The sequence below is a fragment of the Chiloscyllium plagiosum genome, unplaced genomic scaffold (assembly GCF_037043375.1).
Source record: "Chiloscyllium plagiosum isolate Xiang-an unplaced genomic scaffold, Cpla_swu_hap1 HiC_scaffold_43, whole genome shotgun sequence".
Lineage (NCBI taxonomy): Eukaryota > Metazoa > Chordata > Chondrichthyes > Orectolobiformes > Hemiscylliidae > Chiloscyllium > Chiloscyllium plagiosum.
Window position 1 is genome coordinate 7,235,280 of NW_028270181.1, and position 26,717 is coordinate 7,261,996.

The 26,717-nt window shown below is 45.8% G+C and overlaps 2 protein-coding genes across 3 annotated transcripts in view; one reads left to right on the forward strand and one right to left on the reverse strand.

Annotated features, from left to right (window-relative positions):
* cdh23 (cadherin-related 23) overlaps positions 1-26,717 on the forward strand; it is a 261,541-nt gene that overhangs the window by 97,816 nt on the left and 137,008 nt on the right. The window lies entirely within an intron of this gene.
* The window catches only part of vsir (V-set immunoregulatory receptor), a 94,538-nt gene that overhangs the window by 54,687 nt on the left and 13,134 nt on the right, over positions 1-26,717 (reverse strand). For both annotated transcript variants that reach the window (XM_087982408.1, XM_043679156.2), the window contains exon 2: positions 1,192-1,599. In XM_087982408.1, the coding sequence (XP_087838534.1) occupies positions 1,192-1,599 (408 nt within the window). The remainder of the gene's footprint in view (positions 1-1,191; positions 1,600-26,717) is intronic.

Sequence of the window (26,717 nt, forward strand, 5' to 3'; positions counted from 1 at the left end):
TTTGATGGCTGCTGTGGAGGATATCGTTATATCTTGTTCTTTTGTGTTCAGTCACAAGAAGGCACCAAGTGGGTACCATTGTGCCATCTCAAGTTGGCATGGAAAAGGTGGTGGTTAGCTGCCTTCCTGAATCACTGCAAGACCCTGAATCATGCTGACACAGAAATCCTTTCTGGTGCTGAGATCATTGACAAAAATTAAGGCTACGGTTCCCTCCAGTTAACCAGGCAGTCACATCTGCCCTCACTTATGTCCAGTGTGGAGGCTGGCCATTCGGCATATCGAGTCCACGCCAACCCTTTTAAGAGCTTCCCATCCCTAAAACACTGCATCTCCCATGGCTAACCCACACATCCCTGGACACAACGGGCAATTTAGCTTGGCCAATCCACCCTAACCTGCACACGTTTGGAGTGTGGGAAGAAAGTGGAGCGTCCAGAGGGAATGCCCACAGTCACAGGGAGAATGTGCAAACTCCACATAGACAGACATCTGAGAGTATAATCAAACCCGGGTCCCTGGCAGCAATGCTAACCACTGAGTCGTGGTGCCACCAATCCAAGTGAAACATTTCCAACTAGCTGGTTCATGGGTACTATCATGGTGTTTAATTAGTAAAACCTTAATCATGGATAGAATTTTGATTCAATTCAGGGGATCACCTCACCTTGAGAAAGGTGCCATTTTGTGAAATTAAGAGGAATGTCAATCAGCCTCTATCTCAACTCTCTGCACTTGTCAGCATGCCACACACCCAAATCCTTGACCTCAATGTTGGTACTTGCACTAAAACCCCATCTGATGGCTCAGTGTTACACCTTGATTGTCAGTCCTCCTGCGAAATCATTTAGGACATTTCATTCAGTGAAGAAGAGGCTATGTAGTGCAACTTGTTGTTGTTGCCCAACTCTCTTTCAGTTCAAATCACTGAAAGATGCAATGATATATTTTGCAGACAGTTTGCACACTTATGAAACAGAAGACGAAGCAGGCAACCTGTGCACAGCAAGATCCCACATGTCAGCCTTGGGACAAATAACTAGATCATTTTCTTTCAAAGAAAGGTGTGAGACCTTGGAGGTAAAAATATTGGCCTGGAGAAAATTCCCACACTTGGGTCAAAGGTCAGGTTACAGGGATCGAGCCGGCTGTGCACATTCCCGGACAGAATCGTTTTCTACCGAAACCTACCTGGGGTGACCTGGAGCTCCATGGTGCCATACACAGTCAGCTCGATTTTCGGGTGGTGTGTGTTTGGCTGTGATCTGTGCAGTTCATGCACCACACAGCAGTAAACGCCCTCATCATCTGGAACCAGGTTACTGAGGTTGACCCAGAACATGCCCTGGTGATTGGAACTCATGTAGACCCCGTGACCCTTGCTCGGATTGTGGTTCTCCCACGTGACCGTGGTGTTACGGATGTGCATCTTCTCCTTGCACAGAGCGTTCTTGCTGCGGCTGTAGTACCAAAGTTTGGCCAAGAAATCATGCCGGTCCTTTAGGTGTCCAGAAAGGCTGCACTTAAAGGTGACATTCACCCCCTCGGGGCATGTGTAAACCATGTGATTGCTTGACACCTTCAGCACTGTGGCCTGAGCTGCAGAGAGAAAAAGGCATGCATCAAATTCAGACAATTTAATGCCATTCGCAATGCTGACTCCCACCCCAAGTCAACATCTTGGGGGTTACAACCAGATGAACTGGACTCACCATATATATACTGGGGCTACAACAGCAGGTCAGAGGTTAGCAATCTTGTAGCGAGTAACTCACCTCCTGACTCCCCAAAGCCTGTCCACCATCTGCAAGGCACAAGTCAGGAGTGTACTGGAACACTCCCCACTTGCCTGGGTGGGGGCAGCTCCAACAACACCCAACAAGCTTGACACTATCCAGGATAAAGCAAGCCCCACTCAATTGGCACCACATCCACAAGCATCCACTCCCTCCACCACGGACACTCAGTAGCAGCAGTGCGTACAATCTACAAGACACACTGCAGAAGTTCACCAAACCTCCATACACAGCACTTTTCAAACCCATAACCGCTTCCATCTAGAAGGACAAGGGCAGCAGACCCACCCACCACCTGCAAGTTCCCCTTCAAGCCACTCACCATAAATTCAATTCAATTCGAATATATTACCATTCCCTCACTGTCGCTGGGTCAGAATCTGGAATTCCCTCCCTAAAAGCATTGTGAGTCAACCTACAGCACACGGAATGCAGCAGTACAAGGAGATAGCTTACCATCACCTTCTAGAGGGCATGTAGCGACCAGCAATAAATACTGATCCAGCCAGCAATGCCCAAATTTCCTGACAGAATTAGAGGTGCAGCCTGTTTCATTGGGAGTTGTTGTGGTGTGTTTGGGCTCCGGCATTTTTTTTTTTGGCAACTTTCATCTTGATTCAATTTGTGTCGAAATGTTAATCCCAGATGTGCTTACCAGGAGTAGGGATGGAAAGACTTGCATTGATACAGCACCTTTCACAACCTCTGGACAGCCCAAAGCACTTGTTAGCCAATTAAGTACTTTATAAACATGGTCACCAATCTAATGAAGGGAACTCAGGCTTCAATTTGTACATAGCAAGCTCCCACAAACTGCACGGCTGTAATGACATTTGTTTTAGTCACGCGGATGAGAGATAATTACTGGTCAGGAGATTGGCGATAGCTCCACTCCTGTGCTCGAAGCAGGCTGGGGGAGCTATATATCCTTCTAAAGGCAGAAGACCAGGCCCTGGTTTGATTTGACTTAACTGAAAGATGGCACCTCTGACAGTGTGGTACAGCCCTCAGCGCTGAGTGGGAAGTGTCAGCTGAGGTTATTGTCCCCAGGTCTCCAGGGACTGGCTATTGAACCCATGACACACTGAGTCAGAGGTCAGAGGCAAAGGTGATGAGAGACCAGCGCACGCTGCGTCACTCCAAATGTTCATTTGCCATCTTAGAGTGACGCCTATGACCGCAGCCTCCAACCAATCTTTGATCACCACATCCTCACAGCACCCTCAAGGGTTGGGTGGCATGGTGGGTCAGTGGTTAGCACTGCTGCCTCATGGCAGCAGGGATCTAGGTTCGATTCCAGCCTCAGGTGACTGTCTGTGTGGAATTTGCACATTCTCTCTGTGTCTGCGTGGGTTTCCCACAGTCCAAAGAAACACAGGTTGGGTGGATTGGCCATGCTAACTTGCCAGTGATGTGTAGGCTGGGTGGGTTAGCCATGGGAAATGCAGGGTTACAGATATAGGGTAGGGTGGGTCTGGTTGGAATGGTCTTTGGAGGGCTGATGCAGATTCAATGGATTGAATAGCTTCTATCTGTAGAGTTATGATGCTATAAGCAGGTAGGTCTTACAGAATTCTCAGTGAAGTGAGGCTCCCATGTGAAGAGAGAATCAGACTTTAACCTCGAGTCCCATCTCCAAATGTCCTCCCATCTGCAATACCTCACAAATGGGGCTTTGCCTGGTTTTGTTTGAAATATAGAATGTTGATCAGTACACCACCCTTTCCAAATTTCAGCATGTGCCAAAAGCGTTACAGCAAATTCCATTCTTTGCGATTCAAAGTTTGGGAGAAGATTTGTAGCTCGGGTGCTGCCTTGTGTACAAAATCCCATGCAAGGACTGCACAAAACACTATATAGGACAAACAGGAAGACAGCTAATGATCCGCATCCATGAACATCAACTAGCCATGAAACGCCACGACCAGCTATCCTTAGTAGCCACACATGCAGACGACAAGCAACATGAATTCGACTGGGACAACACTACCATTATAGGGCAAGCCAAACAAAGAACAGCCAGGGAATTCCTAGAAGCAGGCACTCATCCACAAACTCCATCAACAAACACTTCGACCTGGCCACTACAGCGGACAGCTGAAACTGACAACCGGAAGCGGCAGGGACAGGCCACTATAAATGCCGGAGGAAACACCACAGAAGCGCTTCACAGGAGGCTCCCAAGCACTGAGGATGTCACCTGGACAGGGGACAAAACGTTTGCAACACAAATTCCCAGCTCGGCGAACAGAACCACAACATTCTTTGCCATTGCTGGAAGAAGGGTAACCTGACAGCCACACAGTAAGATCCCACGACACAGGCTGAGAGGCAGGTACTGCACTTGATCCTGGAGATAACTCACCTGCTCTTTCTCAGAGTACACTGACAGGAGAGGTCTAGCAATGAGACTCAGCTGACTCGTCCATGTTTTCATCTTCAAAACATCAGACATGCTTTATCAGCCTCTTCCTGGGAAGAGTGACACATTGAGTTTCTTGAGTCCAGATGAGAGTAAAAAAATAAAGTCCTTTTGTAGAAAATCCTCCAAGTTGGCATTCACTTGTCTTTGCTTAAACCATAAGATATAGAAGCAGATCAGGCCATTCAGCCCATCACTCGATCACAGCTGATATGTTTCTCAAGCCCATTCACCTGCCCCTTGCTAATCAAGAACCTATCTACCTCTGTCTTAAATACACTCAGTGACTTGGCTTCCACAGCCCTCTGTGGCAATGACTTCCACAGAGTCACCACCCTCTGGCGAAAAAAACCCCTCCTCGTCTCAGTTCTAAAGGGTCGTCCCTTCGCTCTGAGGCTGTGCTTCAGTCCTACTCTCTCCTACTGTTGGAAACATCTTCTCCACATTCACTCAATTCAGGCCTCTCTCTTTCAATGAAATCCCCTCAGCATCCTTCTCAACTCCATCGAGTACAGACCCAGAATCCTCACCTGTTCCTCATATGACAAGCCCTCCATCCCCAGGATCACTCTTGTAAACCTCCTCTGGACCTCCTTCAAAGCCAGCACATCATGCCATAGACACAGAGCCCAAAACTGCTCAATATGCCAAATGCAGTCTGACCAGAGCCTTATACAATCTCAGCAGTACATCCCTGCTCTTGTATTCTAGCCTTCTCAAAATGAATGCTAACATTATAGTTGCCTTCCTAACTGCCAACTGAACCTGCATGTTAACCTGAACCAAATCCGGAACTAGGAGTCCCAAGACCCTTTGTGCTTCATATTTCTGAAGATTTTCCCCATATAGTAAATTCTATATTATTCCAGTCAAAGTGCTTAGTTCTGTTGCCCATTTAACGAGTCATTTGGTTTTGCTGAATTCACCTTGTTATTTCATTGGGACACAATAGAAGAGGAGAAGTTCAAACATTCCAGTCTCTCTGTGAACTACCGATTACCTCATAGTCATACAGCATGGAAACAGACCCTTCAGTCCAGCTTGTCCGTGCAAACCCGACATCCCAATCTGACCTAATCCCATTTGCTAGGATTTGGTCCAAATCCCTCTAATCTCTTGTTATTCATGTGCCCATCCAGATGTAATGTTGTAATTGTACCATCTTCCACAACTTCCTCTGGCAGATTGTCCCATACATGCACCACCCTCTGCGTGAAAAAGAGTTGTCCCTTAGGTGCCTTTTATATCTTTCCCCTCACACTTTGAATCTATGCCCACTAGTTTTCCCACACTAGGGAAAAGACAACTACGATTAACTCTATCGATACCTCCCATGATTTTATAAATGTCTAAAAGGTCGCCTCTCGGCCTCCTATGCTCCAGTGAAACTCTCCCACACTAGGGAAAATATCTTGGCTATTCACTCTATTCATGCCCTTCATAATTTTATAAACCTCTATAAGGTCACCCTTCAGCTTCTGATGCTCCAGGGAAAACAGCCCCAGCCTGTTCAGCCTCTCCCTATAGCTCAAACCCTTCAGTCCCACCTGTAAATCTTTTCTGCACTCTTTCAAGTTTGACCACATCTTCCCTATAGAAGGGCAACTGGAGTTGTACACAGTATTCTAAAAGTGATCTAAACCAACACCCTGTATGGCTACAACATGACATCCCAACATTGGGTAGTGCTGTAGGACAGAGGGATTTAAAGGTTTGGGTATATAATTCTTTGAAGTTCATGCCATTTATAGACAGGGTGGTTAAGAAGTTTAGCAAGCTTGCCTTCATTGCTGAATCCTTAGAGTATAGGAGTTGGGAAGTCACGCTGGGGTTGTACAGGACATTGGTGAGGCCTCTTCTGGAATACTGTGTCCAGTTCTAGTTGCCCTGTTATAGGACGGATGTTATTAAACTGGAGAGGGTTCAGTAGAGATTTATCAGGATGTTGCCGGGTGTGGAAGGTTTGAGTTATAAAGAAAGGCTGGGACTTGTTTCACTGGAGCATAGGAGGTTGAGAGGCTACCTTATAGACATTTATAAAATCATGGGAGGTATCGATAGGGTTAATCGTAGTTGTCTTTTCCCTAGGATGGGATTTCAGGACTAGGGTGTACATTTTGAGGATGAGAGAAGAGAGATTTAAAAAGGACACAAGGGGCAAATTTTTTTTACACAGAGGGTGGTTTGCATGTGGAATAAATTTCCTGAGGATGTGGTGGACGTGGGCGCAATTGCGACATTTAAAAGATATTTAGATAAGTTCATGAATAGCAAGGGTTTGGAGGGATATGGACCAGGAGCAGGCAGGTGGGCCTAGTTTAGTTTGGGATTATGGTCAGCATGGATTGGTTGAACTGAATGGTTTGTTTCCATATTCTAGAACTCTATGTAACCTGTTCAAGTTCATGTGAAATACACTATTACTGCAATTCAGGCTATATAGCAGCAGACAGGCAGTCAGACCGTTATCTTAAGCGTCTGACTTGCCATGCAAAACAGGTCTGAAACAGCTGAGGCAGAAGCAGAGAGTATTTAATAAGGGTCCTATACTTCCAGCATCGAGTGCAGTTAGCAGTGGGAGCCAGGAAAGGAGCTGAGGGGAAAGAGCTTGTCGTAAATAGAGTGAAGAAACAGTGTGACATCTCAGGAAAACCCAAAAGTTCAACAGTCTGCTGAGAAACTGCTGATTTGAAATCCTATTTTAAGTTTTTTCAGATTAAAGGTAAATAGGAGATTAAAAATACTAAAGACCAGTGGGAATTTTTTAAAAATATTAAAAACGACACAGTGGTTAGCTCTGCGCCTCAGCATCAGGAACCCGGGTTCAATCCTACCTTCGGGCAACTGTCTGTGTGGAGTTTGCACATTCTCCCCGTGTCTGCGTTGGTTTCCTCCCACAGTCCAAAGATGTGTGGGTTAGGCAGATTGGCCGTGCTAAATTGCCCATAGCGTCCAGGAACAGGCAGTTTAGGTGAATTAGCTATGGGAAATGCAGAGTTACAGGGATAGGATAGGGGGTGGGTCTGGATGGGATGCTCTTCAGAGGATTAGTGCAGACTAGATGGGCCAAATAGCCTCTTGCTACACTGTAGAGATTCTCCAGTTCCATGACTAGTTAAATAGAGATGCAGGGCCAGGCAACGTGTTGTACTTGCACAGTGTGGACCCTGTTGTGGTTCACAGTGATGACTTCTGTAGCAAGTGTTGGCTGCTTGAGGAACTCTGGCTCAGACTAGTGAGCTGGAGTCTGCGCTTCCAACACTGCAACACATCAGGGAAGGGTAGACAGTTTCATTTTACACACACCCCTTGGATTAACTATGCTGAACTCAGCCAGTGGTCACGGAGTGGAGTGATTCAGGAAGTAATACAGGAGGAGCATCTCCTTGTACAATCAGTTCAGGGTTCTTACTGGACTACAGCAGGCAGGGTAGGGAGGATGGGCAAACTGACCATTTCATCATGATGTAGGGAGCCATTTGAGTGGGGGAAAGTGGGGGTGGGGGTGGGGGGAGAGAAACTTAGGGTGGGAGGAAAAAGATTCAGCTGTTGTGTTTCACATTGGTACCAAAGATATAGGGAGGATGAAGAAAGAGGTTCTGCTTAGGAAGTATGAGCCGCGAGAGGCTAAATTAAATGGTCAAACAGATGATGGTCTATTTATAACCAGGGCATTGTGCTGCATGAAGTGTATGTGATGTTCAGCCAAGAAACTGTTTGGTATAAATTTCAATTGATTTCAAAAGACCATGACCTGCATTTATTAGCTGTTGGAGGGGGTGGGGGTGGGTGGGAGAGTCATCTGTAGGTTGGCAGATGCTCGTAAATTCTTGGCTTGTGATCAGGAGAAGGAAATGGCTGCTTTCTTCTTTTGCTTGTTAATACATTTAGCACATTGACTTGGCACTGGTCCGCTGAACATTGTATCCCCATCCCTCACAAATCTGATGGATTCCAAGATTTATTGTTATTTCCACAGAGAGTTCCTGAAGACTGGTTCATGGTGCTAATCATTTCATGTGGCTCTTTGTTATCTCAGGATAAAATCGGGGTTAGAAAGAAGCTTTTTGGTGCAGTTAATTATTCGGACCACAGATCAGCAAGCGAATATAAAGTTGGAGTGCATGTAGTAATGATAGAGCACTGGAATAGGCCATTCCCCTCCATGGTCCAGTTAACCCCACTATCCTGTACTTTCTTTGTAGCCCTGTGCAAGCATTTTTTTCTTCAAATGTTTTCATAGTATCCCTATAAGGTGGAAGCAGGCTATTCAGCCCATCAAGTCCACACCAACCCTCCAATGGGTATCCCACCCTATCCCTGGAACCCTGCATTTCCCATGGCCAACCGGCCTAGCCTGCACATACTCTTGGGCAATTTAGCATGACCAACCGGCCTAACCTACACATTTTGGACTGTGGGAGGAAACTGGGGCACCTGGAGGAAACATACACAGAGAGAATGTGCAAACTCCGCATTAACAGTTGCCCGAGGGTGGAATTGAATCTAGGTCCCTGAAACCGTGAGGCAACAGTGCTAACCACTGAGCCACCATGTTGTCCACTTCTCTTTTGCAATTTAATATTGAGCCTGGTTCCTCCACCTTTTCAATCAGCACATTGTAGATCACAACTCACTGTGTAAAATTTAAAAATAACAACAGACATGATAAAATGTATAGCATAGGAAAAGGCCATTCGGCCCAACTGGTCAGTGCTGTCTCTGGTTCTTTTGTCAGTCTTGGATCTATGATAAGATCTAAAAATGTGGGAGCAGAATCAGGCCATTCAGCCCATCGAGTCTGCATTGAGATCTGTCAAGCCTCAACTCCACTTCCCGGTCTTTTTACAACAACCCTGATCCCATTATTGATTAAACATGTACCTCAGCCTTGAACATAGTTAAAAACACAACCTCCATAGCCTTCTATGGTAGAAGCATTTCTACGTCATTACCCTGAGAGAAAGAATTGCTCTTCATCTCTGCTGGAAATGGGTTACTCCTTGACTCAGTGATTATCCCGTCTCCTTTTCCTAGACTCTTCCACAAGGAGAAAATCACCTTTCCCTATCTACCTTGTCAAGTCCCCTCAGAATTTTAAATAAAACCCAAAAGAATTGTGGATGCTATAAATCAGAAACAAAAACAGAAATTGCTCAGCATTATTAGGTTGTTGAATCATTCTGATGAAGGGTCACTTGAGCCAAAACGTTAACTCTGATTTCCCTCCACAGATGCTGCCAGACCTGCTCAGTTTTTCCAACAATTTCTGTTTTTGTCCCTAAGAATCCTATATGTTTCAATAAGGTCACCTCATATTCTTCTAATTCACAATCTCTCTTATCAGAAAATCCCTCCATGTCCAAAATCAACCTCCTGTACCTCCTCTGGACTATCTCCAGTGCTGGTACATGTATATATCTTCCCTTAGATAAGGGGCTCAAGACTGTTCGCATTTAACAAGTACTTGGATGAACACTCAAAGTGTCATTAACATTCCAGGCTGTGGGCCTGGCAGTGGGAAAGTGGGATTGTTTTAGTTCGCAGTGTGTTTTTGGCATCACAGACTTGATGGGCCGAAAGGACCGCACCTGTGCTGTTTCGAATATTTGATTGACATTATTGTCGGTGGGTTCACATTGTTCCAATTACTATTCTGACTAGTGCCCTATTATGTATTTAAAGAAGCTCAGTCTCGATATTACTTGCAAGTTTACCCTCAACATTTATTTTCTCCCTCTTTTGTTGTGTTTTAAAACTTACCCAATCCTCTGGTTTACCGCTAACCTTTGCCACATTTTTGTTTTCTTTCAATTTGATACTATCTTTAACTTTCCTGGTTAACCATGATTGGCTTCTGCACTTCCTAGCATCCTTCTTCCTCTCTGGGATATATCGTAGGTATGAGACTTTAACCAATTTCTTAAACATGATCGCCCTGTTATAGGGAGGATATTATTAAGCTGGTGAGGGTTCCGAAAAGATTTATCAGGATGTGGTAGGGACTGGGGGGGGGTTGAGTTATAAGGAGAGGCTGGATAGACTGGGACTCTTTTCCTTGAAGCGCAGTAGGTTGAGGTTTATAAGATCGTGAGGGGCATGGATAGGGTGAATGGCAGCTGTCTTTTCCCTGGGGTGGGGGACTTCAAGACTGGGGACATACTTTTAACATGAGAAGAGAAAGATTTTAAAAAGACATCAGGGTAACTTTATTACAGAAAGGTTTGGATGGATATGGGCCAAGCACAGGCAAGTGGGGCTGGTTTAGTTTGGGATTATGGTCAGCATGGACTGATTGGACCAAAGGCTCTGTTCCTGTACTGTGTGACTCTATCTGATTAGATTAGATTAGATTAGATTCCATACAGTGTGGAAACAGGCCCTTCGGCCCAACAAGTCCACACCGACCCTCTGAAGAGCAACCCACCCATTTCCCTACATTTACCCATGACTGATTCACCTAACACTATGGACAATTTAGCATGGACAATTCACCTGACCTGCACATTAGATTAGATTAGATTAGATGACTTACTTACAGTGTGGAAACAGGCCCTTTGGCCCAACAAGTCCACACTGACCCTCCGAAGAGCAACCCACCCAGACCCATTCCCCTATATTTAACCCCTCACCTAACACTACGGGCAATTTAGCGTGGCCAATTCACCTAATCTGCACATCTTTGGTCTATGGGAGGAAACCGGAGCACCCGGAGGAATCCCACGCAGACACGGGGAGAACGTGCAAACTCCACACAGACAGTTGTCCAAGCCGGGAATCGAACCTGGGTTCCTGGAGCTGTGAGGCAGCAGTGCTAACCACTAAGCCACTGTGCCGCCCCCATGTTGTTCCTCAACCATTTCTGCTGTGAAACCCCTCTCCCAGCCCGCTCCAGTGAGATCTGCCCTCGTTCCTTTGTGACCTCTGGTGAATGACCTTGCTAACCCCAGCAATAATTACCACTGTTTGGAGTTGGCTCATATCAAGTAAATACAGGTGTCCTGATGATGGTACAGTATTTCCACATTTCATTCCCTCATCAACTACGTAGTGTTGATGGAGGGGTGTGAGGTCTGTACCACTCCCCCATCTATCTGATTCATCATTGGCAAACAGCTTGCTCCCATAACCGGTTTCAAAATATATCCCCACCTTCCTTTCATTGGCCCTAGAAGTGGGAACTTACTCATTCCTGGGTTGTGGGTGTCGCTGGTTGCACCAGCATTTCTTTCACATCCCTAATTGGCCCTAGACCTGAATGGCTTGCTAGGACCACCCAAGAGGTCAGTTAAGAGTCAACCACATTGCTGTGGGTCGGGGGTCACATGTGGAGACTGCATGCGGGTGGTAGACTTCTTTCTTTAAAGTACATTAAGGAACGAGACATTTTCTTACAACAATAGTGACACTTCCAGCTCTTCTCTTGTGTGTGGAGTCTTTTAATAGCGAGGGGTCAGCTGCCTTGCACCTAGCACACAGTGCTGGCTGAGCTGTCCCGCTCTTACCCACCTGCTGTAGGATTTGCAGATTGGCCACATCCAATGCACCTTCCTTGGCCCAGGATGGAATCTTTGCACCGGAGAGCAGAGGCCCTGAGCTACGTGCTTCCTGATTTTCTTTTCAGCTGTGTGGAACTCCAAGCTCCGTGTGCAGCAGCAAGTTCCACGTATGAAACTCAGTGCATCGGCACACAAGACCAGTTTAGAGGTGAGCTCAGCTCTGAGGCAGGAAGGAGCTTTGGAGCTGGAATGGTGGTGGACCAGAAGCCCTCTGACTTCCAGCTGCGCCTGAATTGTGTTCTGGGCAGGACGGTGGCCCCAGGGACCCTGGTTCAATTCCACCCTCGGGCGACTGTCTGTGTGGAGTTTGCACATTCTCCCCGTGTCTGCGTGGGTTTCCTCCGGGTGCTCCGGTTTCCTCCCACAGTCCGAAGATGTGCAGGTCAGGTGGATTGGCCATGGGAAATGCAGGGCTCCAGGGAGAGAGAGTGAGTCTGGTTGGGATGCTGTTTGGAGGGTTGCTGTTGACTCGATGGGCTGAATGGCCTGCTTTCACACTGTCAGGATTCTGTGATTCTACCCTAATGTCAGTTAAGACCCAAAAAATATCAATTTGCAGCCACTTAAGCATCTGTTCCCCAACTGAGGTACAAACACCTCAGGCCCAGGCAGGGTTCTTGATGTATTGTCCCTGCCTTTGGGCCATGGGGTTTGAGTTAAATATGCACCTATGCCAGAGGTATATGGTAACCTGAATGGATCAATTATGAGGTTTCCCTTCCTTTACCTCCAGGCTGTCTGTATTCTTGAGCTCGCTCATTAATCTTCAGCAGCTAGTCCACAAATGACAATTAATTTTTAAGATTCCCACGGACACTGCATCAGATCCACAACTAAACAGAACAGTGAAAGGAACCTGTTTGTCCTCCTACTCAGTAAATGCTCAATGTGCCCTGCCAGTCTCACACTTGGGAGTTAACGGGAGAAGTAAAGTAAACAAAGAATGGTGTAGTATGTAACTTAATCCCAGAGTCACAGTTTCTGCAAGCTGTTTATCTCGGCTTGTGAAGTAAAGGGCTGGTCTGAATTGCCTCATCCAATATATTTCTGCTGCCAATATTTGATTAAATTCACATTTTCAGACCTTGCTGCAAGACGCCAGACTTGGGGGAGAGAGAGACAGAGAGAGAGAGAGAGACAGTGTGTAATGCAGTATTGCACAACAGTGCAATTGATTAGATTAGATTCCCGAAAGTGTGGAAACAGGCCATTCGGCCCAACAAGTCCACACCGACCCTCTGAAGAGTAACCCACCCAGACCCATTCCCCTACATTTACCCTTAACTAATAACCTACACTATGGGCAATTCAGTACAGCCAACCCACCCTAACCTGCACATCATTTGGCTATGGGAGGAAACTGGAGCACCCGAACAAAACCCACACAGACATGGGGAGAATATGCAAACTCTACACAGACAGTGGCCCGAGGCAGGAATCGAACCCGGGCCCCTGGCGCTGTGAGACAGCAGTGCTAACCACTGAGCCACCATGCCGGCGTAATTGTTAGGGCAGTTTGGAGCAGATGCTGGCATCTACACCATTCAAGTCTGGAATGCAAAGCCTCGGTTAATTGAGGAATTCAAGAGGGGAATTGGATGGTTATTTGGATAGAAATGGGGAGCAGGGATATGGGGAAAAGACAGGAGACCGCCATTAGGTAATGGAGTGTTGCAGGAATGATGGGCTGAATGGCCACTTTTTGCTCCATAACAGTTCTGTGATTCTGCACAGCTGACAATGTCACTGGGGGAATAATCCAGAGGCCGGTGCTCTCAGTCATGGGTTCCGATCCCACTGCAGCAGCTTGTGAGCTTCCATCGATGAATAGAAATCTGGAATTTAAAGCTAGTTTCAGTCACGGAAACGGTCACTGATGGTAGAAAGCCCAGCTGGTTTGCTAATCTCCTTGAAGGAAATCTGCCAACCTCACCCTATCTGGTCGACATGTGAATCTTAACTGCCCTGCAAAATGGTCTCTCGAACCACTCAGTTCAAGGGCGATTAGGGGCAGGCATCAAATGCTGGCCTTTCCAGCAATGCCCACCTCCAACAGATGAATGTTTGAAAAATTATTCTCCCCAGGAGAGTGGTCACAGTGAAGTCCCCACGGCGGTATTCTCCCAAGTGTGGCATTCCTTCTTTGATCATCGCCACTGACAAGGTGTCCATCGGTGTGATCGTGCTTCATTTGTCCAAACAAAATTGCAGCCACTGGACTTGGGGCTTTCCTGGAATGTGAAGTGCATGGGAAATTCCTGAGGACACAGAGAAATGTGATCTAACCTGAAGATCTTTTCATTCACTCTGTGACAGCATGGTCCCTGAGAAACAGTCATCTCAATTCACAATGCTTTAACTTGAGTAAAGTTCCACATCACCCTCACAAAGCTGCGCCTCCAATTCAGTCCTCCCGAGTGGCATTGCTGGCATCTCTTATGAATTGGTCCCTTTGATTTTTTTTTTCCCAACTTCTAACATAGTATGAACAAATCCCTGAAAACAGCAGAGAGAGGAGTGAAGAGACCACTGGTCCACATCAATTGATCTGTGCGCCTCACCATTCAACATGATCATGGATGATCCTCTCTCTCAGTGCCATTCAATCTGCTCCCCCCCACCCCATCCCCTGCCTCTTGATACCTTCAGCTTCTAGAAATCGATCTACCTCTTTCTCAAATATGTTCAGTCATTTCTCTTCCGCAAACGTCTGTGGTAGAGAATGTCATAGGTTCACTCTGAGTGAAGAACTTTCTCCTCATCCCAGTCTGAAAAAGCTGGCCTTGTACCTCGAGACTGTGATCATTTGTTCTGTTGCCCCTGCCCCCCCTACCCCCGGCCTGGGAAAAGATCATCCCTCCCTCCAGTCTGTCCAGCCCTGTCAGACCGTTTCAATGAGATTCCCCTCTTCTTCTAAATTCAAGTGAGTACACACTCAGATAACCTGATCTCTCCTCATAGACCAAATGTACCATGCCAGGAATCACTTACAAATCCTCAATAATGAGTATATCCTGTCTTAGGTACAGACACCAAAATCACACACAGTACTCCAGAGTGGTTTCAGCAAGTCCCTATACAACTATAATAAAGTATCTTGCTCCTGTACTCAGTCCCTCTTGCAATAGAGGCCAACATGCCTTTTGTCTTCCCAACAGTTTACTTCACCTGCGTGCTTGCTTTCAGTACAAAGATACCATACCTCTTTGTATATCAATGTTTCCCAATCTATCACCATTTAAACAATACTCAGCCATTCTATTTATCCTACCAAAATGGACAACTTCTCACCTATCCACATTACACTGCATCTGCCAAGGACTTGACCACTCACTCAACCTAATTAAATTTCTCTGAAGCCTATTCACATCCTCGTCATCCCTCACAATCCCACCATCGTTTTTTGTCATGAACAAACTTGTAAATATTGCATTTGATTTTTTCAACCAAATAGTTGATGAAAGTTGTGTATAGTTGGGACCGAAGGATTGAGGGGCTGAGTTGCCTACTCCCGCTCCGAGTTCTTATGTTCTATTTGTTGCATTTGTTAGCCATTGCTGAAATAGCCTCATGCATTCTGAAAATGACCCATTTCTTTCTACTTTCGGTTTCCTACCTAGAAAGAATTCTCCGTGTCATGCTTTGATTTTGCGTACCAATCTCTTACGTGAAACTTGATGCAAATTTTTCTGAAAATCCAAATACACCACATCCACTGGTTCTCCCTTATCTAATCTACTAGTTACATCCTCAAAACACTCCAGTAGGTTTTTCAAACATGATTTTCCTTTCATAAATCCACACTTTGTGTAATCCTTTTGGTATTTTATACATGTCCTGTTATCACATCCTTTATAATTGAGGTCACCATAAAGGATTCTCCTTCTTAATCTCTCCCCTCACCACCAATGAGAGAGCAGCCCTATGGTCCTCTGGGACTATGTGACTTTACCTTACCTATAAATTTACTCCAGCATCTTTTCTGCTCCTGATGTTCAGCTACCTGGTCGGTAATTTCTGGTTTTCTCTCTTCAACATTCACCACACTCTAAATAACCAGGACTGATCCAGAATTTTGGAAGATGATAACTAATATATCCACCATTTCTGTGACCTTTAAAACCCTGGGATGTAGATTATCAGAGTCAAGAGTGTGGTGCTGGAAAAGTACAGCAGGTCAGGCAGCGGCATCCGGTAGCAGAAAAATCGATGTTTCAGGCATAAACTGTTCATTCCTGATTCTCCAACTCCTAGGATGCTGCCTGACCTGCTGTGCTTTGTGAGCAACCACATTCTCGACTCTGATCTCCAGTCCTCACTTCCTCCATGTAGATTATCAGGCCCTAGGGATTTATCAGGTCAGTCCTATGAATTTTTTTTTAGATTAGATTACTTACAGTGTGGAAACAGGCCCTTCGGCCCAACAAGTCCACACCGACCCGCCGAAGCGCAACCCACCCATACCCCTTACCTAACACTACGGGCAATTTAGCATGGCCAATTCACCTGACCTGCACATCTTTGGACTGTGGGAGGAAACCGGAGCACCCGGAGGAAACCCACGCAGACACGGGGAGAACGTGCAAACTCCACACAGACAGTCGCCTGAGGCGGGAATTGAACCCGGGTCTCCGGCGCTGTGAGGCAGCAGTGCTAACCACTGTGCCACCGTGCCGCCCAACGTTTTCTTGTTAATCTCCCTTGATTTCCTGTTCACAATAGACCTTTGCTTCCCCAGCATTTCGGGGGAGATTTTTCATGCCTTCTTCTATGAAGACAGGACTAAATTCGTTGTTGAACTATTTCTTTGTTCTCTATTGTCAATTCTCCCAGTTCAGTCCGTTCTAATCTTTTTTTGCTTTACATACTAATAAAGGCTTTTACAGTCCATATGTTATGTTCAACGTACTCACACTCATACTCTATTTTCCCCCTCCTAATCAACCTCATGGTCCTCTTTCGCTGAACTCTAACCTTCTCCCAGTCTTCAGACTTGCTGCTTTTTCTACTTTTCATGACTCCCCTTTGGATTTAATACCATCCTTAATTTCTTTTGCAAGCCATGGGTGGGCCATTTCTCTTGTGCTGTTTTTCTACCCAAATAATTGCTGAGACCATCCATGATCGTATCAAATGGTGGATCAGGTTCGAGGAGTTGAATTGCCTACTCATGTAGCTCGTTCTTATGTTCTATTTGTTCTTTAACTATTCCCCATTGCTTATCCATCTTTTAATGAAATTACACAGTCTATTGCAGCCAACTCATAGCAATGTAGTTTCACTTATTTAGAGTTGGGATCCTAATTTCTGATTGGATTTCTTCAAAGTCCCCCATGAAAATTTGATCATGTTGTGATCACTTTTGCCTGAAGGTCTTTTCACAACTAAATTATGGATTAACCTTTCCCATTGCACAAGACCAAAGCTAGGAGAGCCTGGTCCGAGCTGGTTCCCCAATGTACTGGTCGAAAAGAACATGGTATGCACACTCCAGGAATTCACCCACTGTGGGGTGGCATGGTGACTCAGTGGTTAGCACTGTTGCTTCATAGCGCCAGGGACCTGGGTTTGATTCCAGCCTTGGGTGACTGTCTATGTGGAGTTTGCATATTCTGTCTATGTCTGCGTGGGTTTCCTCTAGGTGTCCCAGTTTCCTCCTACAACCCAAAGATGTGCAGGTTAGGGCAAATTGCCCATGGTGTTCAGGGATGTATAGGTTAGGTGCATTGTTAGGGGTAAATGTAGAGCAATAGGTTCGGGGAATGGGTCTGAGTGGGTTACACTTTGGAGGGTCGGTGTGGACAGGTCAGAGGGCCTGTTCCCACACTGTTGGGATTCTATTCTATAAATTATTACTGCTAATGTGCTTGGCCCAGTCTATATGATTTTGCCTGTCCTTGGACTTTGCCTGTCCTCGGATGCTGCCTGAACTTCTGTGCTCTTCCAGCACCACTGATCCAGAATCTAGTTTCCAGCATCTGCAGTCATTGTTTTTACCTATATGTGAAATAAGGTTACCCATGATTACTGTGGCACCCTTGTAGCATGAATCTCCAATGTCCTGTTAAATGCCACCCCCTACCTCAACACTACTGTTTGAAGTCCAGTGGACAACTCCCATGAAGGTCCACTACCTCTTGTTGCTTCTTAGCTCCACCAGTTGATTCCACATCTGGACTTCCTGCCAATGTTATTTCTTGCTATTGCACTGGTATCATCTTTCACAAACAGCACTACCGATCTCTTTTCTCGTTTGCATGTCCTTTGTATGGATTGAACGCCCTTTGATTATCAATTCCCAGCCTTAGTCATCCCACAGCAATGTTTCCATAATGATCATATCACACCTGTTTTCAACTATTCATTGAATTACAATATACAACAAATTCATCACTCAGTTGAACTCTCTCTCTGCCCTTGCCTACGTATCCAAATTAGCTTTGGATGGTAACCAATCCCTTTCTAAACTACAAATGAGCTCTCCAAAATTCTGGTCACCTCCTCTAATTCTTCTTCTTTTGTCGTAAAGTTTCATGTATATTTCTAACCCAGGAGCAATGGACACCATGTCTTATTGCCGTCTACTTTTCTCATAATTGCTTGCGGTTTACCTGACATGCCTGTGACTGTCACATTAGCAAGGAATACAGGATTGTGTCAGTATGGTTAGAGAGGTGACTAATGGCCTGAGTATATCCCTTACAATAAATCTGAGACATCAAGGGGCCAACGTGATATCATGGAGACCTAAGATCGATCCATCACCTTTTCAGATTTCCAAATAACTGTACATAATATTCTCAACCTTCCTTTGGTTCTGTTGGCAAAAATACTCAACGTAGATCATTCCTTTGTAATGTGAAATGAAGAATGCCTGCATGTAAGTAATTGACAAATGATTGAGCCTCTTAGAACAACCTGCATCCAATTAAACTGCCAAAAGTCATCATCAGCCTGCAAGCGCTTGTGGGGCAGTGGTAGTGTTCTCTATTTCTGAGCCAGGAGTTCCGGGGTCAAGTCCCACCTGCTCCAGATGTATGTTGTAACAGCTGTGAACAGGTTGATGAGAAAGCATTGTGTCTAGACTGCAACAAGTAGCAGTGGCGGTTGCGCAGTCAGACAATGCAGCTCTTTTGCTCAGACAGAGCTCTATTAAGCAGGAATGTAATGCAAGACCCAGCTCCTCCCTTTTTTTTTTGGCAACTTCGGTGGAAAGAGAAGTGTAGGCAGCTTAATTTGTTTTGAAATCTCCAAGAGTTCAGTGATCTCTCAAACCTGTACTGCCATCCTCTCAAATCATGTCTGCACTGGCCCCCAGCTCCATTGTTCATGACCCCGTGATTCCCTTATCCCATAAAACTACACCAATCACTGAGCTCCATTTGACTGAAAAAACTTATTAAAGGAGAGGGTTCCAGATTTCCCCAATCCTAGAACTTCACTCGGGAGAAACCAAGCTTGGATTTAAAGATCAAATCCTCTTGTTCTTAGTTTACCCTGCCAGAGGACATCAGTATGCCATCACATCCTCCGAACATTTTAAATAGCCTGGCAGATAATTTAACCTGATTATTTACGTGTCTTCAGTGTTGATTAAGCTGTACATTTTAGTAAAATTAGCAATATTGCATTGATAAAAATGTCCTATGGACACCTGAGAGGGGTCAACAGTGACAGCAGAACTGGAGTAGAGTCCAAAGCTACACCGATGCCCATTCCTCACCAGTTGCACCCAAACCGATACCCATTGTGGGGCTCTGCATTGCTTTGGAACCAACAGGGGAAGTGCGAGCAGGGAGACCCTGATGCTTGGGCAGTTTGGTATATCACAGCAGGGAGAAACTCGGCAGGTCTGGCAACGTCTGAGAAGCAAAAGTAGAGTTAATGTTTCGGGTCCAGTGAACCCTTCATCAGAACTTCACAAACATTAGCTCTGCTTTCTCTCCACAGTGACTGTCAGACCTGCTGAGTCTCTCCAGCACTTTCTGTATTTGATTCAGATTTCCAGCATCCACAGCACTTTGCTTGATCCGAGGCAGAAAAGAGAACAATGTGTGCAGGTCCACGCTCTTCCCTGAAAATAGGTGAACTGGTCATCCCACCACACAGTTGCATCTCAGGGGCAAGTGAGGATGGGCTGACTGAGCTAAACACCAAGGCACAACCAGCCTTTGATGAGATGGATAGCAGCCAGAGAAACAGCAAAGAACAAAAACATAAGCTGTTGGCGATTTAACCAGCGGTGATTTGTTTCTTTCAATAATTGACGGAGGGGGTAGGCATCACTGGCTCAGTCAGCCCATCCCTAATTGCCCTTGACTTGCAACAGTGTGGTGGATGACCAGTTCACCTATTTTCAGGGAAGGATGTGGACCTGCACACACTGTTCTCTTTCTCATCTAGGATCAAGCAAAGTGCTGTGACTGCTGGAAATCTGAAACAAATACAGAAAGTGCCGCAGAGACTCAGCAGGTCTAACAGTCACCACGGAGGGAAAGCAGAGTTAAAGTTTCTGAAATTCTGACGAAGGGTTCACTGGACCCGAAACATTAACTCTACTTTTGCTTCACAGATGCTGCCAGACTTGCCGAGTTTCTCCTGCACTTTTCTGATTTTGTTTGATCCGAGGATTGCGCAACATCTAAATCCACCAGAACAGACAGGCATGGAAGGATTTAACTTGCCGTCCCTCACTACTGAGTACCATTGTGCTTCAGGTGAGGGGAGAGGCTGAGAAGGAGACTTCTTCATGGTAACCTCTCCCGGTGCGGGAATTGAACCCACACTGTCGACTTCGCTCTGCATCATGAGCATTTTATCTCTCCTGCCTCTATTCCTGATGAAGAGTTTTTGCCCGAAACGTCGATTTTCCTGCTCCTCAGATGCTGCCTGACCTGCTGTGCTTTTCCAGCACCACTCTGATCTAAAATCATGAGTATAGCGCTGTACTCCAGCAGACATATACCCACAGTCTTCTCAGTGACTAATGAATCCCCCAGGTAGATGCAGGGGACTATGTGTATTGGTGTCAACAGGCATGAATCATCGCTGGTTATGAGATAAGATCTCCAGCCCCATCCACACACATAAGAAAGATCACAGCACCAGATCATAGTGGCATTCAGTATTAACATTAACCTCATGGGCAGCATTTTGTCTAAAATAGCTCAGGACTATAGAATTCCTGAGAAGCTCTGACCCCCAAAAAGACACAGAGAAAAAGAAAGATATGGGGTCTGGGTAGATGCAAAAACATTGACCAGACAAAAGTACTGATAAGTTTATTCTGGTGAGACCAGCAGAGTGGGATAAAAAATTGGTGAGACTATAGAGTGGGAAACGCAGTCAACAAGACCAGTCATACTATGCACAAGGTCAAGTAAAGGTCAAGTCACTATAGTCCCAGAGGACCATAGAGCTGCTCTGTCAATGGAGAGAGATGACTGGTGGTGGTTTAACCTGAGGGTCACCATGCCTCATGTGTGGGAGAGGTTGAGAAGGAGAGTCCGTCATGGTAACCTCAGCTGGTGTGGGAATTGAACCCGCATCACTCTGCATCGCGAGTATCATCCTGTTCCCCAGCAGAAAGCTTGACATGAGCCTGAATGCAGTACAAGGTTTGGCTCATAGTTCATTTTTCTAAAGTGCTTGGATGGCTGTTCTCCCACCATATTGTTTTATAACACTAGTTTAACAAAGTGCTTTTGGGATGTTTTACATTAGAGGCGCTATATGGATGCAAGTTGTTGAAACTGCTCCGAACAATTTCAGAGTCTCCTTCCAATTGGCAGTAGTGTTTTCTCACAGGACTCACTCATGGAGAATTCATATTTCTGATTCCAAAGGAAAAGGCTTTGGGTTGTTAAATCGGTACAACAAGCCCAAACAGATTTTTAAAAGTCTCTCTTCGTGCTCACAATGCTGTCAGTTATGCATGGTCTTTGTGTTGAAAAAATTCATGTGAGTCAGTTGTACAAAAGGACATTTCAGAAACGTCCATCTAAAAGCAGGGATTTGTCTCAGCTCAATATGTCTTTGTGTCAGAGACTAAGCCCAGCACATGGACAAAGGGTAACCTTCATCTGCTTCCTTTGAATATTTCCTACTTGTTATTTTGGCCATTCTTAATCAATTCAAGGCTGAGGGCTCATTGAGGGCTGCAACACCACAATGTTCTGTTTCTGCTCTGTTCAATTATGAGATGAGTGTAAATTTCAACACAGAATATCAGTCTGTACTCAACTCATTGGCTGTAGAAATCTTCATTCATGCCTCGAATACTGCTGGACCTGTCTCTTTAATCACGCCCACCCCCCGACCCCCAGCCCGATGCTCTGCAGAGAGTGAGATCATCCAAAGCTCTTCTGCCCACAACCTCACTCTTTTCAAGTCACAGACCCGCATAGGCTCCCATCTCCACTTATTCTCACTGATTGGCATCGGTTCCTTGATTTTAAAATTCCCATCCTTCTTTGCACTTCCCTCCTCATTAGATTAGATTCCCTACAGTGTGGAAACAGGCCCTTCGGCCCATCAAGTCCATACCGACCCTCTGAAGGACGACCCACACAGACCCATTCCCCTACATTCGCCCCTGACTGATGCACCTAACGCTAGGGGGCAATTTAGCATGGCCAATTCACCGGACCTCCACATCTTTGGGTTGTGGGGGGAAACCGAAGGACCCGGAGGAAACCCACGCAGACACGGGGTGAATGTGCAAACTCCACACAGACAGTTGCCTGAGGCGGGAATTGAACCCGGGGCCCTGGCGCTGTAGGGCAGCAGTGCTAACCACTGTGCCACCGTGCCGCCCCACATCTCCTCAGTACTCCCCCGATATTTCCTCCAGTCCCTACAACCTTCAAAGTTGTCTGCACCCCTTCAATGCCAGCCTCATGGACATCCTCATAAGCCTTTCCTTCCTCGGTGGCTTGGTCTTCAGCTGCCTGGAATGCCCATGCCCTGGAATCCTCTTCATCTCCCCTCTCACTCTTTCTTCAGGATGCTCCTTAAAACCTGAACCTTTCTTGTTCAAGTTTGTGGTCTCTTGCCCTAGTATGGATTGGTGCTAAATTTGGTCTGATATTGCTCATGTGAAGCATTTTGCGAAGTTATCCGAGCTTGGAGGTGCAATATAAATGCAAGTTGTTATTGCATTTCAAGAATGAAAGTGAGTGGTGAAAAGCAGCAAACTGCTCAATGTGAGGTTGTCCTGTATTGGGTGCCAAGGGGTTTGTATCAATTGCAAAATGTGACAGATAATTTCATCCGCAGACATAATTATAACTTGAATATATGAAACATAAATACTGCTTACAGATAAATTATTGAGAATGTTGTTGCTGTCAAAGAATGCTCTGGGCAAGGTACTGGCAAACTTAAAATCCACAAGTAGTCTCACATTCCAGAATGGCATAAATGACACAATTGACGAATTGTACAGGGAAAAGAAAAATCTGAAAACTTTCATCTGGGTCAGAGGTACAGCCATCGAGAAAGAAGGGCAACAGTCTGGGAATTTTAATAGGGAATCCCCCTTCTTGGCCTCTTTTACAACAGATTCAGAGACTGTTTTCCAAACAGAACGCTGACTGCACAGAGACACCACGGAGCAGCTGTTAAAGGCTGGCGAAGGGAATCGGAGAGATCATTTCAGGAGAAGAGATTATTGTGAAAATGCATGGCGACGTTGGAGGGACAGAGAGGGGAAGCTGTTCCAAAATTTTTTAAATATCCATCAGTGGCCTCTTGAAAGCTGTTTTCTTGGGGGGAGTCGATCGATAAGACACTTGTCAAAAAGCATGACCCTTTCTGGTCTGAAGCAGCAATGTCTGTTTGCCACCTTTCACCGTTAAAACTGTTATCCTGTTTGGGATGGAGGGGGGAGGAGGTGATGGCACTGTATTAACAGCACTGTACTAACAATAGGGCTTTTCATCTCACTGCTGTTTGCGAGATCTTCCTTGAGACCAGATTGTGTGTTGGAGGTGCCTACAAACAGCACACTAGTGACTAGATCCATTGTAAATGAAACACTTTGAGACAGTCCAGGACCACGTGATCAGGTGTTTCGCAAATACCAGTCTGTCTGTTCCCGATCGGAGGTTAGATGGAAGTTTTTCTGATGTGTGACCAACCAATTCTTTCAATGTCAGTCTTGTCAGCAGAGCCAAAATGAATAGCCGGGTACAATGCCAGACGTCCTAAAGACCAGCTAATCTCTGAGCTGTCTTCAAAAGATTGCTTCTGGCAGGGAAAAAGTATAGCCAGCAGTTGGCTCAGTGGTTAGCACTGCTGCCTCACAGCATCAGGGTCCCAGCTTCGATTCCAGCCTCGGGTGACTGTCTGTGCGGAGTTTGCACGTTCTCCCCGTGTCTGCACGAGTTTCCTCCGGGTACTCAGCTTTCCTCCCACAGTCCAAGAGATGTGCAGACCAGGTGAATTGGCCATGCTAAATTGCCTCTAGTGCATCATTCAGAGGGAAATGAGTCTGGGTGGGTTACTCCTTGGAGGAAGTTGTGGACTTGATGGGCCGATGGGCCTGTTTCCACACTGTAGGGAATCTAATCTTAAAAAAAAAAGCTGATGGTGGTTCCAGTGATCAAGCGGAAGTGCCATTTCAACCTCCAAACCCCTCAAACAAAATCCCAAACGCAGATGACCTGGCACTTTACCACTGGCTGGAGAATGCAAAGCGCAAATTGTTTCTCAGATTGCCTATGTCACAACAGAAGCTGGACTTTGAAAGTAATTCTCTGGTTGGACTTGTTATTAGAATCAATAACTTTCAGAAAGAGCTTCCCAAAGTGGAGGTCACTACACCAAGTGAAATCTCAAGCTAAAACTCTGGGGGTCACAAGATCCTGGGCTGTAATAGTTGTCATGGAACGGTGATGAGGTCTCACCCTAACAAGACCCTCACTCATCATTTGTCCTGGGAGAGACCCTGTACCTTTTCAAGCCACAAAAATGGGATCACAGTGGGAAGAAGGTGGGGAAGCATTGTTTAAGATGGTTGTTTGGTGGACCTTATTTCCTGGGAGAAAGTGAGGACTTTCTGGGGATCAGAGTCAAAACGTGTGGCGCTGGAAAAGCACAGCTGGTCAGGCAGCGTCCAGAGAGCAGGAGAATCGACATTTTGAGCATAAGCTCTTCATCAGGAATGTACAGCCTGATGAAGAGCTGATGCTTGAAACATTGACTCTCCTGCTCCTCGGATGCTGCCTGACTGCTGTGCTTTCCCAGCGCCACACTTTTGGACCTTAAATTCTGTCTGCATTAAGAAGGGTGCAAGGGTTGTCTTTGCTTTTTCTTGCTTGCATGGTCATGTCAAGAATGCAGTGGAGGTGGTACTTTGTCCCTGAGGTATCAAGTCCCTAAAATGCCAAGCGGTGTGGCTATCCAGAATAAACAGAAATTGGGGTCTGCTGAAAACTGGCATGATTTATCATCAGTGTGGTACAGCATAGCAATGGGCAGTGACCGCACAGTGAGATGTGGGCTTATGACTCAATTCATCTATGCCACTGACCTCGTGATCCACGCCAATATGGAGTGATGCCAAATTGGAGGGCGGGTGCTTTCCCCAGTGGTGTTTCAGTTTCAGTTTCAGTGTCTCCCCCAGGAAAATGAGAATGAGGGTGAGTCAGTCCAGAGTCAGTTGCACACTCAATGGAAATCACTCCGAGAGCAGCATCGGTGGAGGTTTCTGGGTTGACAAATTGTCGCATCTCTCCTCAGGGTAACCTTGGAAAGTAGCTATGTCACTGCGTGTAGTTTCAAAGTGATTCAGTAAAAAATGGTTTTGAGTGCGGTCTATCCTTTCTGTGTTACAAGCCACCTGGACTTGCAGATGTGACCAACATCAAAACTGCCCAATGCATGGAAACCCCATTGAAATAACTCGACAGAGGCTGGTATCCCATCACCAAGTCACCCTTTATTTACATGTGAACCATCTTGACTATAATACTGCCTCAAATGGAGTCAGGCACCAGAGTGTCAGTATACATGACACTCAACCTTTTTATGTCAGCCAGGGCTCCCTGATTGCGGCTGTTAATCTGATCCAATCAGGGAACTCATATTCTCATATTCTCATACACCGACATTCCTGTGTATAATGACCAACAGCAAAGAAAACATCAACTGCAAAAATATACAGAGATTTCCACAACCTCCAAACACCTCTGCGGCCAATGGAGTATTTTCTGGAGTGCGGTCACAGCAGGGAATTTGTGCACAGCAAGATCCCACATTACCCTGCAGGTACAGTCGATGAACCCTTTGCGCCTCCTGCAATATCCATCTTGCAACATCCTGCCTTCCCACATTCTCAGCAAATTCATCCTCAGTTTCATCTCTCTCATTAATCCCTTCCAGAACCATCAAAGTCCCACAGTGATTGTTCCGATTTGAAATTGTGTTGACCTTGCCTCAGTTGGCAACTGTAATGAGCAACGGGATTTCAGAATGATAGATCCTCATATCTGGAAATAAATGCCGTTTCCTGTTAATTCCTCTGGACAGTGGGGTGTTCCCACTGAGGTTCACAATCTGGAGTAAAATCTCTGCCCCGAGACAGAGAGGGTAGTGCAAGGAAAATGGACAACAGACAAATTAGCAGGGACAGCATAATTAAAACACAATTTCCTAATGACTGAGAAATGTTCTTGCTGTACAAGAATCCTCTCTGTGACAGCAAATGATCAAAGTAGTCATCAGTAGTAGGTGGTACATCTCCAAAGATAAAAATCACACAACACCAGGTTATAGTCCGACAGGTTTATTTGGAAGCACTAGTTTTCGGAGTGCTGCCTCTTTATCAGGTGATTGCCAACCACCTGATGAAGGAGCAGCGCTCTGAAAGCTAGCGCTTCTGAATAAACCTGTCGGACTATAAACTGCTGTTGTGTGATTTTTAACTTTGTACACCCC